Genomic DNA, 20,025 nt, shown 5'->3' with positions numbered 1-20,025 from the left:
CATTCTTTGTTGTTCATTGCCTATCTAGTCTTCACCATAATGACTGCAAAATGACGATTTTCCCACTCCAGCATTCCCTTCTCCTTCACCAATTGGTCACTGGGTTTCCCGTTCCTCCTTCCCTCTCTCCCTCCCTCTCCATTTCCTTTCTGTCAGCTTCCTTTTTTCTTTACTAATTTCAGTTTTTAAAAATGGTTTATAACTCATCACTGTTCTTAATTATTTTGGTGCTCTAATTGTGTCAGATTTGAACAGTGGGAGCCCATTAGGGTGGCCCTGTGTCCTTTTGACATTCTCCAATAATTTTTTTTTTAACCTCTTCGCTACTTTTTGGTATAACAGTGTATTCTAAGCTCATCCATTACTCTTTCCTAGCCCTGAAAATAGCCAATTCTCTGAGGAGCCCTGTGTCTTTTAGTGGGGATCCAGATCTGGGGTAACTTTTCTTCTTGTTTATTTCAGCAGACAAATCTGGCATTTTGAACTTTATTCTGTAGGCATTATGAAATCAGTAAGATTTTACTAAGCAGGGGTGCCTGGCTGGCTCAGTTGTAAGAGCATGCAATACTTGGTCTTGGGGTTGTGAGTTCGAGCCCATGTTGGGTGTAGAGATTACAAAAATAAAATCTAAAAAAAAAAAAAAAAGGTTTTATTAAGCAGTGAAATATATCTGCTATGCAAGACAGGCAAAATTTTCCTCTACCTTCTTAGGGTGTGTCTGGCTGGGCCTAAGAATTTAACTGACATAAGGCAGACTAACAGGAGAAAAGCATGCAAGTTTTATTAAATTTTTATATGTATATGAGAAGCTTCACAAGAGTATGAGGACCCAAAGAAGTGACCAGACCAGGTGTTTATACCTTGTAGACAAACAATACGTTTGTGAAGAATTGACAAGACAGTGGGTTTGGGTTAAGGGTAGTAAATGGTGAAGAAATAGCCAAGAAGATAAAGGTTAGTTGAAGAGGTTTGTTTATGCAGATTTCTCAGTTCCAAATTCTCTGTGTCTACTGATGAGAAAATCTTTTTTCCTCCTGGTACAGCGAGGGTGCATTTCACATGAGAGTTTTATCTCTTGCTTTCAAAAAGAAAAAAGAGGGTCAGAGTGTTCTTATACCTGCTGTTTTAGTGCCTTTAATTAAAGATAATCAATATGCTAACCTGGCATATTTTGGAATGACATTCTGGCTTTCTTCAGGCACAGAGTTGGGAGTTAAAAAGTTTGTGGAATGAGTATGAGAGGAATGTTTTAAGGAAGAGTAATTTGTCAGTGTTGCATGTGATGGATTAAAACCATAGGAGAGTATAGGTAGAGATGAGATAGGAGAGATTTTGATATTTTAGGCGCTCAGAAATTATAATTTACGTTAGAATGACGACAGTGTGTGCAGAAAAAGGTAATGTATAAGGAAGACCTTTTGAACATATCTCTTCCTCACATGCCTAGTGTGGGCCCACTGTGTGTTGTGGACACACTGATGAGTAAAAGACATAAACCCCCGTGGAGCTTGGTGTAAGAGAAACTGTTCAAAAATCCCATAGCTATATGGTCATGTGGGTGAGTCTTAGGAAGGAAAAGCACAGGGAGCCCCAAGAGCATACAGCAAGAGGGACCTGATCTAAACTAAGATGTTAGGGAAGGCTTCCTAGATTGGTTACACATTTAAGTTTGATGCAGTTACTACTAATTTATGAAACACAGTTTAAAAAGTGGTATTATTTTCTCTCTGTGGAGATTTATTTTTAGTGTGTTAAGAATAGCGATTGAGATACAAAAGACCCAGGGCTCGAACTAAGTTTTCTCTTCTTATCCTGGTGGTCTTTTGCTTGAGCTAAAGAGACAGTATAATTAGTGGTTAACAGTCTGAACTCTCGAGCCAGACTGTCTAGGGTGATATTGTTTCCTAGTTACTAGCTGAGTAGCTTTGGGCAAGTTACTTGATTTCTCTGTCTCCTTAATAATAATAGTACCTGTCTCATAGGGTTGTTGTGAGGGGGGACTGAATTAATACACGTAAACGTCTCTGACAGTATCTGGCACAGAGTAACTACCTCTCTATAAATGTTAGCTATTGCTGATGTTGGTATTTTGTTACTATATACTCCAGGTTCCTTCAAGGAACACTTTTCTTATCAATCTCCTTGTGTATGTGTTTGTGTACATGTGTGTACAGTCATTCATCATACTATTGGGCATTTATTCTGTGCAAATTGCTGGGCTTGGGGATAAAAACTCTTGCGGAGTTTTAATGAGGGAGACAGATACTTAAATAATTACAAAGTAATTTGGAAGATGTTGGGGCACCTGGGTGGCTCAGTTGGTTAAGCCTCCAACTCTCAGTTTAGGCTCAGGTCATGATTTCACAGTTTGTGAGTCTGAGCCCCATATCAGGCTCTGGGCTGACAGTGCAGAGCCTCCTTGGGATTCTCTCTTTCTCTCTCTCTCTCTCTCTCTCTCTCTGTCTCTGTCTCTCTGTCTCTCTCTTCCTCTCTCTCTCTCTCCCTGACCTTCCCTGCTCATGTGCGCTCTCCCTCTTTCAAAATAAATAAATAAAAACTAAAAAAACCCACAATATAATGTGCTAAGTGTTAATAGATACACAGAGGAAGAGTTTGTGAGCACAAAAGAAAGAGTAATTCTGTGAGGGGAGGGGTAGATGGAGACTGTTGAAGGCCTTACGGACACTGGCAGTGACAGGCCAAGAGGAGCAAGGGAGAGAAGCCATCTTTAGAGACGGGGGCCAAGCAAACGCAAGAGCATGAAATAGCCGAGCACACCATTAGGGGAATTGTGAGCATTTCTGTATGTGGATGGGGGTAGTTATAAGAGATGAGACTGGAAAGTTTTGGTCTATATACCATAGGCGATAAGGAGCCTTGGAATTTTTTAAATGATGAAATCTGTAATAAGGAAAACCCTCCAAAAATATTTTTTCCAGGTAATCTTTATAAAAAGTAAATTGCGTAAACCACTCTTTTGTCTAAAATCTGTTGGTGACTAATCACTGCCCACAGGAGATGTCCAAACTTTTTACTTTGGCACACAAGGCCCATAATGCTCTGGTCCCTTTATAGGATTCCAGGCTCATCTCCGTCTACTGCACATGCTCTGCCCCTGCCTTTCTTACCAGTTGTGTCTCCCACCAGTTGTGTTTACCCTGTTCTCTCCTCCCTTCATACCTCTGTAGAAGTGCTTCGTTCTGCTCACGGTGTCCTACCATCACTTGTAGGCATTGCTCAGTTCAGATGACACTGGGACTTACTTGCCTGCTTTTTTTTTTTTTTTTTTCCCCTCCTCTTCTCCCAAAACATCCCATACTAATTAGGAGAACAGGCTTTTGGTATTAGACTATCATTTAAGGTCTGGGCTCCTCCACTCATGAGGGTGAGATCTTGCACAAAATTTCAGGCTCTCTGAGACCCAGTTGCTTTATCTGTAAATGGAGGATTTTATATACCTCAAGTGTTGTGGAAGGATTAAATGAAATAATGTTCATGAAGCACTCACCACAGTATCTAGCATTCGGTACACATTTAGTATTTAAGAGCTATTATACTTCAGGTCTCTAGAAAAATTTTTATGTTGTTTTTGTAATTTGTTTACTTGACTATTTGTCTACTAGACTTGAGCTCTCTTATGGTGGGGATTTTGTTTTCTTTTTTAGTGGGTAGGCTCTAAGTTAGTGTTTGATGCTTGGTGGTTTTTCACTAACATACTCTGACTACTTGGTGGCTGTGTAGAGAGGATGGCTACCTTAGGGGAGAGACTGGCTAGAGAATAATACCTTTTTATTCCTAAAATTGCTGCACATTAGAATCATTTGGAATTCTTATCCAAATTCTTCCACTGAAACAGAATTTCTGGATCTCTACTTTTCAGTTCAGGAGATGGTTAAAGCTTGAATTTAGACAATGGCTTTGGGGATAGAGAAAGAATAGAATGATTTTCAAGAAAACTAAGGTGTAAAATTGATAGGGTTTTTGGACTTGTGAGTAGTTTGGGTAACTGAGGGGATGATGGAATGGACTAAGGTAAAGAGTAGAGGAGGAAGAAGAGCAGGTTTGGGGAGGAAGATGAATGTGAACTAGAGGTGTGGCCATCCCAGTGGAGATGTTCATGAAGCAGGTGGAAATATAGGTCCAACACACAGGAGACAAGTGGAGGCAAGTATTAGATACGTACAGATGTTGTAGAGAAGTCAAGTCAAATAAGGACAGAGAAGTGTCCACTGAATGGAACAGTTGAGTCATACCTAGTTCAGTTTCAGGAGAGTCATAGGGATAAATTGGGAAGTAAGGAAGTAGAAGCAGGGAGCACAGATTACTTCCTGAGGAATATAGAGTAGAGGAAGCAGAAACTAACTTAATATTAAATGCATGAATGAAATTTGTCATCCTTAGACCACATTCTAATAAATGATTTTATCTTATTTTAAAGGTTTAAAAAAAATTTTTTTTAATGTTTATTTTTGAGACAGAGAGAGACAGAGCATGAACAGGGGAGGGGCAGAGAGAGAGGGAGACACAGAATCTGAAGCAGGATCCGGGCTCTGAGCTGTCAGCACAGAGCCCGACGCAGGCCTGAACTCACAGACCGTGAGATTGTGACCTGAGCCGAAGTCGGATGCTTAACTGACTGAGCCACCCAGGGACCCCTGTTTTTTTTTTTTTTGAGAGAGAGAGAGAGAGAGAGAGAGAGAGAGAGAGAGAGAGAGAGAGAGAGAAAGCACAAGTGGGGGAAGGGGCAGAGAGAGAGGAAGAGCAAGAGAATCCGAAGCAGGCTCCACACACACTGCCAGCGTGGAGACTGATGTGTGGCTTGAATCCATGAACTGTGAGATCATGACCCAAGCCAAATTCAGTTGCTTAACCAACTGACCCACCCAGGTACCCCTAATGATTTTTATTTTCAAGAATTATAAACTTCCTCAAATCAGTTTAAGTTGAAAGGGGGATTTATTGTAAAATTTCAAAGTGATCCATGAGTAAGAATTGCTATACAGTTGGGTCTGAAGAGAATGGTGTCAGGGACAGAGGGAGTTTTTCTCTTTGCCTCACTCTTTCATGGACCACTGGCATCATTGTGTCTCTGTGTGCATCCTCCTCATTGCTGCCTACTCAGTATGCTCAAGACCCCAAATGGTCATCTGACCACACAGTTCTACTTACTTTTCACCTTAGTTTTGTGTAGTCAACTGACTCAGTGTCTCAATTCCCAAAATCCAAGAGAAGACTAAAATGTCCTCAGCATCTTTTCTTGTTGGGTTGTGCATAGGTCTCTGGCTGGCCAAAGGTGTTCATTGATGGTTTAGTCAACTGAGGCTGGAAGTGGAGTTGGTCATATGATACTTAGGACTGTTCCTTCTAAGAGTGGTATCATGAAACACACATTTTACATATCATTCTTCTAGAAATAAGCTTTACCATGGCTCTGAAATAGTGATAATAGTTATGATTAAGTTCATTTGGTTCTAGGAATAAAGGATCCATCAGCTTAGCTCAAAAATAGCATAGTAGTGGTTATAAGGATGCACTTGGCAATAAGATGGAATTTCATAGAATTTCAAAACCAAACATTTAATATGGTGCTGAGCCTCTCAGACATTTTTACTGGAAGGCTTTGAAGGCTCTAAGGCAGTGCTATTCGGAACTTCATGACAGGGCTTTATAGATTATCACTCTAGAGTTGAGCTATTAAAGGACTCAGTAACTCTTCATATATTTGTGTCCCCTATATCTATCTACTTTTGATTTTGCTCTCAGCTAATTTTCTTACCCTCTATTCTAGTTTTTTTTTTTTTTTTTTTTTTTCTTCATGGCTTCTACATACTCAGAGTCTATGGTCTTTTGAAACCTTAGCTGGTTTATAGCTTTGATTTGCTGAAGTCTTTCATGTACTTTTACTTTATCTCCTGACTACACTGTTTTATCTATTTAGTGCCAGTTTATGTGGCTAATTGATCACTTTTCTTCATGGTTTGCAGTTCAAAGTCCTAATAAGCATGGAACTCAGCAGTAGTTCATTCTTGGTATTGGGGTGCTTTTTTTTTTTCTTTTTTTTTTTCTTTTCTTTTTTTTTTTTTTTTTTTTTTTTGCCACGTGGCCATGTTATTGGCTGCTAGCTAGCTTGTGAATATTTGCTGTTTGGTCCAGGTGATCACATCTTTTGTCATGGCAGTAGACATGGGGTCATATAACCTGGCTGTCTTGGACTGTATTCTCAACCTGGACTATGGTAGGATAGTTTACTTTAGGATGGAACCGTGGCCATTGCCTGTACTATGATTGATTGACATATTTAATACAATAACATGAATAATTTAGTTGCACTGACATCTGTTTAAGTGTTGCATGGACTGTAGCAGTAGTTGAAATTTAAAACCACCCTTTCCCCCATCATTTCAGTTTCTAATATCAGACTATGGCTAAGTTTTACATAAATATGCTAATATAAAAGTTTTTAGAGTTTTATTGATACTTTATTTGGACTTTATTGGCTAAATAATATTTGGAAAATGTATTAAGAATTTCTGTCTTTATACAGTGCTATGTCAGAATACATTGTCTTGTGAGATGGGTTAAATGGTAAATCATATTGAGTCAGATCTCTGATAAGGAAGTATGCATTTATTTTGTCCTGTGAGACATTTTTTTAATTTAACCTCATATCTGCTTGTACCTTTTAAATATTTGAAGCAATGATCTAGTTTTGAAATAAAAATACTTAAAAATAATAAAATATGTTTCTGGTTATGAAAATAAACCATGTATATCATAGAAGTTTGAATATATCAGAAAAGGAAAAGTGAGAAGCAACAGGGCTATAGCATTGTGGATGGTTTAACATTAAGAGCACAAGCTTTGAAGTCAGATGGAATCCCAACTTTATGCATTATTACATTAAAAAATACATTTTTTAATGTTTATTTTTGAGGGAGAGAGAGAGAGAGACAGTGTAAACAGGCAGGGGGCAGAGAGAGAGGGAGACAGAGAATCCGAAGCAGGCTCCGGGTTCTGAGCTGTCAACACAGAGCCCAATGTGGGACTCATACTTGCGAACTGTGAGATCATGACCTGTGCCGAAGTTGGACACTTAACTGAGCCAGCCAGGCACCCCAGTGTGTTATTATATTTGTAAGCTTAGCTGACAATTTATTTAACTTTTTTTAACTGTATTTCCCCCCTTGGCTAAGTGGGAACAATCCCTTTGACTTTATTCAAGGATTGCTAAAAGCATTAAATGATATAGTGTAGACAAAGTGCTTGGCATTATGCCTGTCATAGAGGTTATATGTTAGCTGTTGTTAATAGAAAGATACAATATTTCATTTAGCAGACGACCGATTGACATTTTTTTAGTATAAAATTCAAGTTTCTTACTTGCATCATTTTAAAAATGCAAATAATCTAGAAGAAATGGATACTCTGAGCTTTACAATAAGATTCATGGGTTATTTTGATTTTGTTAAATTTTTGAGTATAAAAGCACCTGGGCAAGTAGAGAAATCCCTGAATTTGAATCAGAAGACTTGAGTTCATGTTCTCTATCTCTGCAGTCAGTGTGATCTTAGGCAAATCATGGAGTTTCTCTTGACTTCACTTTCCTTATCTGTCCACTGAGGGCATCATCACCTAGGCAATTTCTAAAGTGCTTTTCAGGGTAAGCCTGTTACTTGAAAACCAAAAGAGTACCAAGATTTTGAGTCTGCAGATAATTTGCAGCCCTGAGGTAGCATTTTAAGTGTTATATAACAAATCAAAATAACTTTTAATGTATTTTCTAGCATCTTTGCTAAGGAAAAAAAAAAAAAAAACCTGTCTTTAGAGCAAGAATTCAGTGATAAAATTTGATAACTCGTGTAAGGTTACTGTCACAGCACTGCCATGTAGTAGTTTCCAGAAGATAGTAGGTCCCCTTCTCTACTGAGATCTTCCTTGCCCCCCGCATGTAGCCCTTTATAAGTATCTCAGATGCAAGTAAGGGACATTCATTGCAGTAGATGCTTTGATGCAGCACCTAGATCTTCCTTTAAGATGGAGTCACATTCCCCTAACTGCCTGGAGTCATGGCTGCCGATGGCTCTTGGCTGCATCCTTCTCTGGGAGTTGCCCTAACAGAAAGAAGCTGCCTGATCCAAGATTATGTCCCTTTCCTGGAGACAGCCTGTACTTCATTACTGGTTGATGTGGAGAATACAAAGAATCCTCCTCTTGCCTTGGTTAGGGACTTCTGTGAAGGGCCCCAGCTTTAGGACTCTTGGTGGGATTAACTAAGGCCACTGTTACAATTGTGCTACTGATTAGTACTTTCGTCTGCTTTCTCTGCCCTGTCATATTGCCCCTGTGCCCGTACAGGTGTTCTTGGGAGCACTGCCCAGTAAAACTGCTTGTAGTTTTCAGGGCCTCAGAGTCTGTTTCCTTGGGAGCCCAGATTATTAATCATCTGCTATTTGAATAGTGTGTCTTAGAGATTTTTGTGTCATAAAACATGATTATATTCAGAATGAATTTTAATTTTATTATCTTTGTGTTCTACTTCTTTAAACTGATCCTCTATAGATCTCTTAGAAAAGGAATCTGTAGTCAGTAGATTAGAATTTGTTAGATTCTAAAGTACCATGCAAGACCATTTGCTGGGATTTTGAGTGTAGCACACTGATGCTCTGTTCGGGAGGTTTTATTATCAGCACCATTCCCAGTTCTCTCAACAGATTTTTTTTTTTTTTAATTTTTTTTTTCTCAACGTTTATTTATTTTTGGGACAGAGAGAGACAGAGCATGAACGGGGAAGGGGCAGAGAGAGAGGGAGACACAGAATCGGAAACAGGCTCCAGGCTCTGAGCCATCAGCCCAGAGCCCGACGCGGGGCTCGAACTCACGGACCGTGAGATCGTGACCTGGCTGAAGTCGGACGCTTAACCGACTGCGCCACCCAGGCGCCCCATAGATTTTAAGACTTAAAGAATGAAAAGTGGCTTCTTCTTTTTATTTTTGTAATGTTTATTTATTTTTGAGAGAAAGAGACCAGTGTGAGTGGGGTAAGGGCAGAGAGAGAGGGAGACACAGAATCTGAAGCACGCTTCAGGCTCCGAGCTGTCAGGATAGAGCCTGATGTGGAGCCCGAGCTCACGAACTGTGAGATCATGACCTGAGCTGAAGTTGGACGCTGTCCAACTGAACCACCCAGGTGCCTGAAAAGTGGCCTCTTCTTAAAACTAGATTTTTGAACCCTATTTTGGTATATTTTTGTGTCTGCCTATCTGTATTTTTTTGAATCAAAACACCTGATACTCTAAATTTGCTTCAAATATATAGCTCAATTGTGATTATATGTTAGATATTTAAAAAATGTTGGATATTAAATACCTTTACTCCTTTACTTAATATTGACTTAATTGTATGATGTCTGTAAGCCCAATTTAGTTACTAATAACTTATCTGTAATTAGTTTTAATAGTCTCAGTCTCTTACTGATTTGACTGCCTTTTTCTTTTTCTTTTTTTTTCTTTTTGATTGGCTGCTTTTGAGAGATGTTAGTTTCACATAACCATTAATAACTGGTAAAAGTTTTAGACTTTTGAAAATGTCCATAAGAAAGCAAAGTGTATATAGAGATTGGAAATATGGTTGATTGTTTCTGTGTTTTTCTTCCTGTTTATTTTGAGAGAGAGTGAGGGAGCACAGGGGAGGAGCAGAGAGAAAAAGAGAGAGAATCCCAAGCAGGCTCCTTGCTATCAGCACAGAGCCCCACATGGGAATTGATCTCATGGGCCATGAGATCATGACCTGAGCCAAAAAGGAGCTGGAAGCTTAACTGACCGAACACCCAGGCACCCCTGGATGTGCTTTTAAGTTAGCCAGTTTAGGACTCAAATGAATCATGGAATGAGAATTTTAGAGCTGGAAGGACCCTTGATCTTGTCCTGTCCCTGTAATTCTTCCTTGAAGAAGTTGAGATTAGAGAAATTGTCTTGATGGGGATCAGACGATGACCAAGAAATATTTTGGTTAGTAGAGAGAATATTGAATTGGGACCTGGGAAACCTGTTTTAATTGCAACTTTACCATTACCAGAGTGATGTCAATCAAGTAAGCTTAGTTTCTAGGGCTAGTTTTATCATCTATGAAGTGATACAATTGGAATATAATTTCTGAGATGTTTTCCAACTTTTAAACTTTGTTTCTTGTCTTAATGATATGAATGACTACTATGTACAGTATATCTACCAAATGCTAGGCAGTGTTTTAAACATTTTAAGTGTATCATTTCATGTAATTCTTACAACAGTTCTGTGAGGCTGACATTATTAGTTCCACTTTACAAATGGGAATTTGGGGCTTAGAGAAGTTAAATAAATCTACAAAGCTTCTTAGTGGGTAACTGGAATGAATGCAGATCTGTGAGACTCCGGCTTCTGTATTCTGAATCACTATTCCTAGATTTAGGTGGACTTTTGCTTTTGGAACACTTAATAGGCGCTGCTGAAAATAGGAGCCAGTTGCATTAGGTAAATATATGCTTCTGACACCCGTCTCTGGCATAGGGTAGTATTGCGTGTCAGTATGTTAGCCAGGAAAGACTTAGGATTCAGAAGTATATTGTGTGTTAGTACTTAGGAAATTTTGGAGAGGATTGAAATTAGATACAACCGGGGGATAGCCTCTTAGAACCCCCTTTGAAAGACAAATTGAATAGGAATTGCACTCAATTTAGCATTAATAATTTAACAACATGAGTGATTGTATTTGCTTACTCATTAAAGTTGTAGGATGGTTCCAGGTTAGGTGGAATTGCTCACATTTCAGAAAATAGGAATTGTTCTCAGTTGAAAGCTGATGAAAATGAGTTAGTTAAATGTGGTATGTTGGCAAAGAAGCTTGCCATTTTTAAAAATTATTTATTTATTTATTTATTTATTTATTTATTTATTTATTTATTTATTTATTTATTTATTTATCTTAAGTAACCTCTCCACCCAGCATGGGGCTGGAACTCATGACCCCGAGATCAAGAGTCACACGCTCTACCGATTGAGCCAGCCAGATGTCCTGAGAAGCTTACTATTATTTTATGTGGTTGTATGATGGATAGAGAAGCTTCCGTGAAGTCATTGGTACCATAAGTTTTCTAGGTCATATTATTGCAAAAGTCTGAGTAAGCTTTCTTCCTTCAGGATATATTCTGTTTTAAGAAGGCAGAGAAATAAGAAGGAAGTTTCAGGACAAAAAAAAAAAGTAATTAGCAAAAATGAATTATGAAACAAGTTTAAAGGTGTTAGAATTATAATGGAGATGAGAATAAAGAGTATTAGTGACCATTTTCAAGGTTGAAGACTTAGAGCAAGTAAGAAGGACTTAAGAGACAAATTTTATGTGAAGTTTGAGGCTGACAGCCCGGAGTTAGAATTAGGAATACAGAAGGTGTGAAATGAAAAGTAGAAGGTCCCCTCCCTAGGGAACACTGGTAATAGTGTCTTTGTATTTTTCCACAATTTTCTGACGCATATATCCATTAATATTATACAGATATGATCATAGTCTTCATATTGGCTTTGAATTTTTTTCACTTAATATAGTTTGGAGATCTTTAAGTACCAGCACTTTCAGAACTACTTCTTTTATTATTTGTTTATTTTTAATAACTGCATTATATTCTATGGATTAGCAAAATATGGCTAGTCCCCTGTTCTTTCCTTTTACTCCCTAGGCTTCTTGGACTTATTTAGGTCTGTTTACTAGGACTATTTTTGGCAAACTTGATAAAAGATTTTTTTGGTGGTGGTAGTAGGATTATGTAGTTATATCTTTGACTTGCTTACTTTTCTGGGAAGGTAAATCCCAGAAGAAAAGCCACCTCTACTCTGGAAAAATAAAGGGTACAGAAATGGGGAAAATGTAGTTCTTGGGAGGTACAGCTTTTGTTTCCAGGGCTTTTGAGGATGGGGTCACTAATTTTAAAACCTCTTGTGGGATGAAACTGTTGAAATGTTGATGGGTCAAAAATGAATTGCTAGTTTTATACAGTTCTTTATATTAAGTATGTAATTTAAAGGCTCTTTAACTTTTTCACCATTCAGCTCCATTCTTTTTTTCTCAGATGCAGGAGTTGTCATCAGATCCAGATACCTGACTTTTATTTATAAATTCATGTCTCAAGCATACCATTTTGGGAAAGAATCTTACTATGTTTTTTAGAGTAGGGTAGATAATAGATGGTAGAATCGTTAACACATGAGAATCTTATGGATTTTATTTTATTTATTTATTTTTTTATTTAAAAAATTTTTTTTCAACGTTTTTTATTTATTTTTGGGACAGAGAGAGACAGAGCATGAACGGGGGAGGGGCAGAGAGAGAGGGAGACACAGAATCGGAAGCAGGCTCCAGGCTCTGAGCCATCAGCCCAGAGCCCGATGCGGGGCTCGAACTCACAGACCGTGAGATCGTGACCTGGCTGAAGTCGGACGCTTAACCGACTGCACCACCCAGGCGCCCCTTTTTTTTTTTTTTTTTTAATTTTTTTTCCAACGTTTTTTATTTATTTTTGGGACAGAGAGAGACAGAGCATGAACGGGGGAGGGGCAGAGAGAGAGGGAGACACAGAATCGGAAGCAGGCTCCAGGCTCTGAGCCAGAGAATCTTATGGATTTTAAATGAACACAATAAAGACAGACTCTGGATAAGTTTAGAATGTTTTAGAAGGTTACATTTTGGGAAAATGTGACGGGAATGTGGATCATCTATTGAGGTTTGCTTCTTTTTTTTTTTTTTTCTTTTTAATATCAAGAAAAGTTTCACTGTAAAAGTAATTTGACTATGGATCTAAAATTCCGAAAAAAAAAAAAAAATGAGCAACACCAAAACCAGAAAAACTAAAACCCAAAATATCCATAACTGTTTTGCTACAGAAATCATTATTTATATTTTGGTATATATATCCTTTGAATCTCTCATATAAATAGTTTTTGTACACAATTATAATTACAGTGTGTATGTTTTCTTATTTTTCTGTGCAGCTTTTATAATCATTTTAATGGATGAATTTGAAAGTAGTATCACTTTTTCCTTACTTGGCATTTTATGTTAAATATTTAATAGTTATGAATAGGATGTTTGCTTGTTGAGACAAATGTGTAGTGAATTGCTCTCAGTCTTGGGTGCTTACGGTGCATCTCAGTGGAGATGTCCAGCAGAGAAGCAGTATGGTTTAGTGATGATGAGCTGGTTTGCTCAAGTTAAAATCCTTTCTTCCATTAATTAGCCATGTGACTTTGGGCAAATTACTTATTTCCACACCTCATTTCTCTCGTGTGAAATGGAAATAATGATAGTATGTACCATTAATGTTTTTTTGCTGAGGATTATTAAGTTAGTTGTTGTGCTCTGAATCGTGCCCAGTGTTTTACTAGATTTTCAGTTCCTTTAAGGTAACATCTAGATAGTAATGAATGATGATGTTAGAGGAGAAAAAGAAGACCTTTAATCCTCCAGATTGTATGTATCATTGGGATGGAATATCAAGTATTAGAGACAGATTGGTAATGGTTGGCATGGATGGCAGATGGATGGGCTGTGTTGATCTTTTTAGCAACCCTCAAATGATTGTAGTTTAGTTGGTGTAGTAGAGAGAGCAATGCAAGAGGAATCAGAAGATTAGCATTTTAGATTTTTTTTTTTTTAATTTATATTCAAGTTAGTTAACATACAGTGTAGTCTTGGCTTCAGGAGTCGAACCCAGTGATTCATCTCTTACATATGATACCTGGTGCTCATCTGAAAAGTGTGCTCCTTAATGCCCATCACCCATTTAAAATCCCCCCACCCCCTTCCAGCAACTCTCAGCTTGTTCTCTGTATTTAAGAGTCTCTTATAGTTTGCCTCTCTCTGTTTTTATCTTAGTTTTCCTTCCTTTCCCCTAGTTCATCTGTTTGTTTTTTATATTCCATTGATGAGTGCAATCATACAGTATTTGTCTTTCTCTGACTGACTTATTTTGCTTAGCATAATACACTCTAGTTCCATCCACGTTGTTGCAAATAGCAAGATTTCATTCATTTTGATTGCTGAGTAATATTCAATTGTATATATATATACACCACATCTTCTTTATCCTTTCATCCATTGATGGACATTTGGGCCCTTTCCACACTTTGGCTATTGTCAGTAGCACTGCTATAAACACTTGGGTGTATGTGTCCCTTCGATGCAGTGCTCCTGTATCCTTTGGATAAATATCTAGTAGTGCAATTGCTGGGTCATAGGGTAGTTCTATTTTTAATTTTTTGAGGAACCTGCATACTGTGTTCCAGAGTGGCTGCACCAATTTGCATTCCCATCAACAGTGCAAAAGGGTTCTCCTTTCTCCACATTCTTGCCAACATCTGTTGTTGCCTCAGGTGTTAATTTTAGCCATTCTGACAGGTGTGAGGTATTATCTCATTGTGGTTTTGATTTGTATTTCCCTGATGATGAGTGATGTTGAGCGTCTTTTCATGTGTCTGTTTGCCAACCGGATGTCTTCTTTGGAAAAGTGTCTATTCATGTTTTCTGCCCATTTCTTCTCTGGATTATTTATTTTTGGTGTGTGTGTTGAGTTTTGTAAGTTTTTTATAGATTTTGGATACTAACCCTTTATCTGATATATATCATTTGCAAATATCTTCTCCCATTCCATAGTCTGCCTTTTAGTTCTGCTAATTGTTTCCTTCGCTGTGCAGAGAAGCTTTTTATCTTGATGAGGTCCCAATAGTTCATTTTTGCTTTTGTTTCCATTGCCTCTGGAGATGTGTCAAGTAAGAAGTTGATGTGGCTGAGGTCAAAGATGTTGCTTCCTGTTTTCTTCTATAGGATTTTGATGGTTTCCTGTCTCACATTTAGGTCTTTCATCCATTTAGAATTTATTTTTGTGTGTGGTATAAGAAAGTGGTCCAGTTTCATTCTTGTGCATGTTGTTGCTGTCCAGTTCTCCCAGCACCATTTGCTAAAGAGACTGTCTTTTTTCCATTGGATGCTCTTTTCTGCTTTGTTGAAGATGAGTTGACCATACATTTGTGGGTCCATTTCTGGGTTCTCTGTTCTGTTCCGTTGGTCTCCGTGTCTGTTTTTGTGCCAGTACCAAACCATCTTGATGATTACAGCTTTGTAATATAGGTTAAAGTCTGGGATTGTGTTGCCTCTAGCTTTGGTTTTCTTTTTCAACATTACCTTGGCTATTTGGCATCTTTTCTGGTTCCATACAAACTTTAGGATTGTTTGTTCTAGCTCTGTGAAGAATTTTGATGGGGATTGCATTGAATAAGTAGATTGCTTTGGGTAATATTGACATTTTAACAATATTTGTCCTTCCAATCCATGAGCATGGAATATTTTTCCATTTCTTTGTGTCTTCTTCAGTTTCTTTCATAAGCTTTCTAGTTTTTAGTGTACAGATCTTTTACCTCTTTGGTTAGGTGTATTCTTAGGTATTTTATGGTTTTTGGTGCTATTGTAAGTAGGATCGATTCCTTGATACCTCTTTCTATTTTGCTTCATTATTGGTGTATAGAAATGCAACCGGTTTCTGTACATTGATTTTTTTATATCCTGCAACTTTGCTGAATTCATGTATCAGCTCTAGCAGTTTTTTGGTGGAGGCTGTCAGGTTTTCCATGTAGAGTATCATGTCATCTGCAAAGAGTGGAAGTTTGATTTCTTTGCCAACTTAGATGCCTTTTATTTCTTTGTGTTGTCTGCCTGCTGAGGCTAGGACTTCTAACACCATGTTGAACAAAAGTGGTGAGAATGGACATCCCTGTTGTGTTCCTGATGTTAGGGGGAAAGCTCTCAGTTTTTCTCTAAGGTCTTCTGTCTGATTTTTGTTAACAGTACAATCTTGAGAAGTCTTTTAGCCACTTTGAATCTGTTTTCTCATCTCTAGAGATAACATTTACCCTTCCTCTCTCAGAGATGTCATTATGACTAAAGTGAGTTGAAGACTATAAGTGAGTTGAAGACTTAAGGCACTATATACAAATGTAAGCTTTTTATTAATTTAAAAAGACTAAAAATGAGAGAATGCATACAGAGACCTTGATACAGTGTTGGGCACACTCTGCAATGAAGGATAGCTGCTAGTGGTATTTGTCTTCTCCTTTTATGTGTAAGGCTAGCCCTGTTTACTGTTCAGATTATTAAGTAGTTTATGAATATATTATTAATACCTACTTTGAATTTTTTTTCTCTCTTCTCTGTTTCAGACTCCTGGGAGAGTTGGCTCTCAAGGTTCTGATTTAGATTCATCAGCTGCTCCTATAAACACAGTGGATGTCAATAATGAAAGCTCTTCAGAGGTATGGAAATAATAATTTGGCAATAAAATTTGGTATTATTAAAGGAAAACGAGCAGAGGCTTGAAGTAGTGGTCAGTAATTTAAACTTTCGTAGGAAAGGTCTCATCCTTCTTACAAACTGAAATATGACTTTTGAATCACACTTCTAGAAAAATACGGTGTTTAGTTCTAAGACTAAGAAAGTGTATATTAAAATTGAAAATTAATATTGTTAATTTGTCTTCATTGCTAATGTCATCTGAACTTAAGGAAGATTTTGACATCTGTTTATAAAAATTACCAATTAATTAGTGTTTGTACTGGCATGAACTACTGAGTTAATGAAAAATTAGATTAACTTATCTATAAAGTTTATACATTATTTGCTGTCTTTACAACTTTGCAAGAACTTTTATCTTTCATAGTTTATTAAAAAGTAATGGGGAAAGTAAGAAAGAACTCAATATTTTTGAGAAGTTAGCCTTAGTATTTGCTTTATTATGATTAATTATTTTTAACAAACATTGTTTGCTCATTATAGAAGAATGAGAAAAGGGAAGAGAAGAACATAAAAACCACCAATAATGTCCTTAAGATATGGATGCACTCACATTCTGCTCTGACAGTTTTTGCCACTTGCCCCTTTCTGGGCCCAGTTGTACTGCCTACCTAGTTCCCCTTTTCTGTGCTCCCCTTTCCACACCTGTTTGCTGGTGAGTCTGTTTTCTGTCTTGTGTATTTCTGGTTTTGTCTCTATGCATTCATCTCCCTGTTTTGTCTCTTTCTGGCCATCTGATTTCATGTATATGGGTATTAACCTTGAGAAGATCTAAAAGACCATGAAAGTGAGAATAAAAGTATCAGTTGAACTTTATTAAGAGCAAGTTTAATTGTTGACCTCAGTTGGATCAAAAAAAAAAAAAAATAGAGTCTCTAGTGCGTAGTGAGCAGTGCCTGGTGATCCTGCTGTATTTTCTTCTTAGGGTCATTTTCCTACTCTTTGAGATAGTTTTACTGCCTTCTATATCCTCACATCTCTCATGTGTGCTACCCTCTCCCATCTTCCCTCAGTCACCTTCTATATCATAGGAAGTATTGGCTGAATGTCCAAAGCTATACTTGGCACCTTTGTTCTCTCTTTTTTTAGTACACAGAAAACAGTTCCTTTTCTTATCAAATTTCAGTCCGTTCTCTTGTGCTCTGGATTCCATTCTCTCACATTCTCATTTTATTTTCTGTCCCTCCTGCCACTAGTTTTTACCCATGTCATGAATTATTCCTATTGGCATATAATACTGCTCTAGAGGTTCATATGCCCAGTGCTTGGGTACATATTTGTCAAGGTCTTGGGTGATCTCTGTCTCTCTCTCTGTCTCTCTCTCTGTGTCTCTTTCTATCAGTCTCTCTTTCAGTTTGTTTCCCTTTTACCTTGGCATCCCACTTTGTACAAACCCTAGGTTTTAACTCTGTGCCCTTAGCAGCCATCTATATGGAATTTGAAATGTCTCTGGGACTTTAAAGAAATAGTCAGAAGGGCACCTCGGTAGCTCAGTCCATTAAGCGTCCTACTCTTGATTTTGGTCCAGGTCATGATCTCACAGTTTGTGAGACTGAACCCATGTCAGGCTTGGTACTGACAGTGAAGAAGCTGCTTGGGATTGTTTCTCCTTTTCTCTCTGCCCCTCCCCTCCTCAAAATAAAAAACTTAAAAAAGAAATAGAAATAAAGCAATACCTTGCTTTATTCATATGATATTTATGTCATTTTATTATTTAAGATAATGTGTAATATTGTCTTCGTATGGGCTGTTTTACAACAAAAGTGCTATAGACTCAGTGGCTTAAACAACAAACATTTACTTCTCAAGAGTTCTGGAGGTTGGGAAGTTCAAGATCAAGGCAGATTCTGTGTCTGGTGAGGGCCTGCATCCTGGTTTATAGGTGGCCATCCTCATATTGCTGAAGCAGCAAGAGAGCTGTCTGAGATCTTTTACAAGGGCACTAATCACATTCCTGAGGGTTCCACCCTTCTGACCTAATCCCCTCCCTAAAACCCCATCTCCTAATACCATCACATTGGGAGTTAGGATTTCAATATAACTTCAACATAATTCCAATATGAGGATACACATTCAGTTTATATCAGACATGTAATGTGTATAATATGTAATGTAGTAAGTGATTTTTTATATCCTTTAGTTATCACCAGGATGGTTGTTCAGAGTATTTAGTATAATGAATCGCCAGAAGCAGATGTCTTTGTTCACTCTTTATCCCTTTCTAGTCTGGCTTCCATCCTTAGTACTCACTGAATTACTCATTGATGACCCGCATTTTCCTGCTCCTTTGGCTGGAGAGGGCAGGTTTTTTTGTAAGCGCTCACTGAAGTTTCCAGGTTGCCAGCTTCTCCAGCACCCAGTCTGGAATATATGATGCAAAAGAAAACCCAGAGTATTCATCATTGTATCAGTGCTTGGATCCCAAGATCCTTAGCTGGTCTTCCTTCTCTTCACCTTTCAGAGTTTTCTTATGTTTGTTTTATATATAATGTCTAGGGATGTTAGGTGTGCTCAACAGGAAGAATAGGGAAAAGTGTATCTATTCCTTTCTGTCTGCAACTGGAAATCTGACCACTTTAAAAGTTGGATTATTTCTCTTTTTATTATTGAATTGTAAGAGTTATTTATCTACTCTGGGTGCAAGTCTTGTCGATAGTTTGATTGCCTCCTATTTGCCCAGTTGGCTAGGGAAGGATTCCTGTTCTGGGCTCACAGGGATGGCTGAACATAAACTAACCTGACACTGGACAGATGAAGTCAACAGCAGTTTATTATTCAAAAGACTCATGGCCCAGGAGGACACTGTATGCCATGAAGGGCCATATGAGGATTGGACTCGGGAACGAAATGAACAACCGCGGGCTGAGAGAGGCAAGGTTTATAGTATCAAGAGGATGAGGTGCCCCTTGGTTCCTGGAGCATATGATTGGCTTGTTAGAATAATTCTGTGGGCTGACAGGGAACTGAAACCTGCTGTTTAGGCATACGCAGGCTCTGTGAAGAGGAGGGGTGTTTGACAGCAGGCCCCTATCTGTGGGAGCAGAGTGGGGAGGGAACTTGTAGTTAGGCCACGTGAAGCTCTTCCCTCACCTGTTGACAAAGGAGTGCATAATACTGGGTCTCAATTTTCGACTTTACACCACAATCAGATATATGTGATGTTATGTTTTTTTCGTAAGTCTGTGGTTTGCTTTTCATTTTGTTCATGGTGTCTTTCAAAGAGAAGTTTTTAATTTTGGTGAAGTCCAGTTTGTCAGCCTTTTCTCTTATGGATAGTGCTTTTTGGGTCGTTCTATGAATTTTTTTGCCTAGCTCAGTGTCATAGAGGCTTTCTCCTATGTGTACCAATGGTACTTAAAAAAATTCATTTTAATGTGTATATTTAAGTCTGTGGTTTCTTTTAAAATATTGTGTATGGTATGGGATAGTGGTTGAGGTTCATTTTTTCCATATGGATATGGAAACCACAGCTTTTTATATAGTTGTTTCAGTACTATTTGTTGAAATGTTACCTTTTCCTATTGAATTAAATTTTTGCTTTTGTGGGAAATCAATTGACCTTATATGTATGGTTCTGTTTCTTTATGCTCTTTGATCCAGGCATACAGATTTCCCGCTTTTAAGGTGTGCCAAGTTTTTTCTTATCTCTGGACATCTGTA

At 38.0% G+C, this 20,025-nt stretch overlaps 1 protein-coding gene across 5 annotated transcripts in view; it reads left to right on the top strand.

Annotated features, from left to right (window-relative positions):
* Positions 1 to 20,025, top strand: part of EEA1 (early endosome antigen 1) — a 115,517-nt gene that overhangs the window by 5,533 nt on the left and 89,959 nt on the right. For 4 of the 5 annotated variants that reach the window (XM_023257297.2, XM_023257295.2, XM_023257298.2 and 1 more), the window contains exon 2: positions 16,236 to 16,328. In XM_023257297.2, the coding sequence (XP_023113065.1) occupies positions 16,236 to 16,328 (93 nt within the window). Of the gene's footprint in view, positions 1 to 16,235; positions 16,329 to 20,025 lie in introns of those variants that run through there. The other variant, XM_023257299.2, reaches the window with a different exon arrangement.

This window comes from Felis catus, chromosome B4 (genome assembly GCF_018350175.1).
Source record: "Felis catus isolate Fca126 chromosome B4, F.catus_Fca126_mat1.0, whole genome shotgun sequence".
Classification (NCBI taxonomy): Eukaryota; Metazoa; Chordata; class Mammalia; order Carnivora; family Felidae; genus Felis; species Felis catus.
Note: the sequence above shows the minus strand (reverse complement) of the source record. Positions and strands in the feature narration are given on the sequence as shown.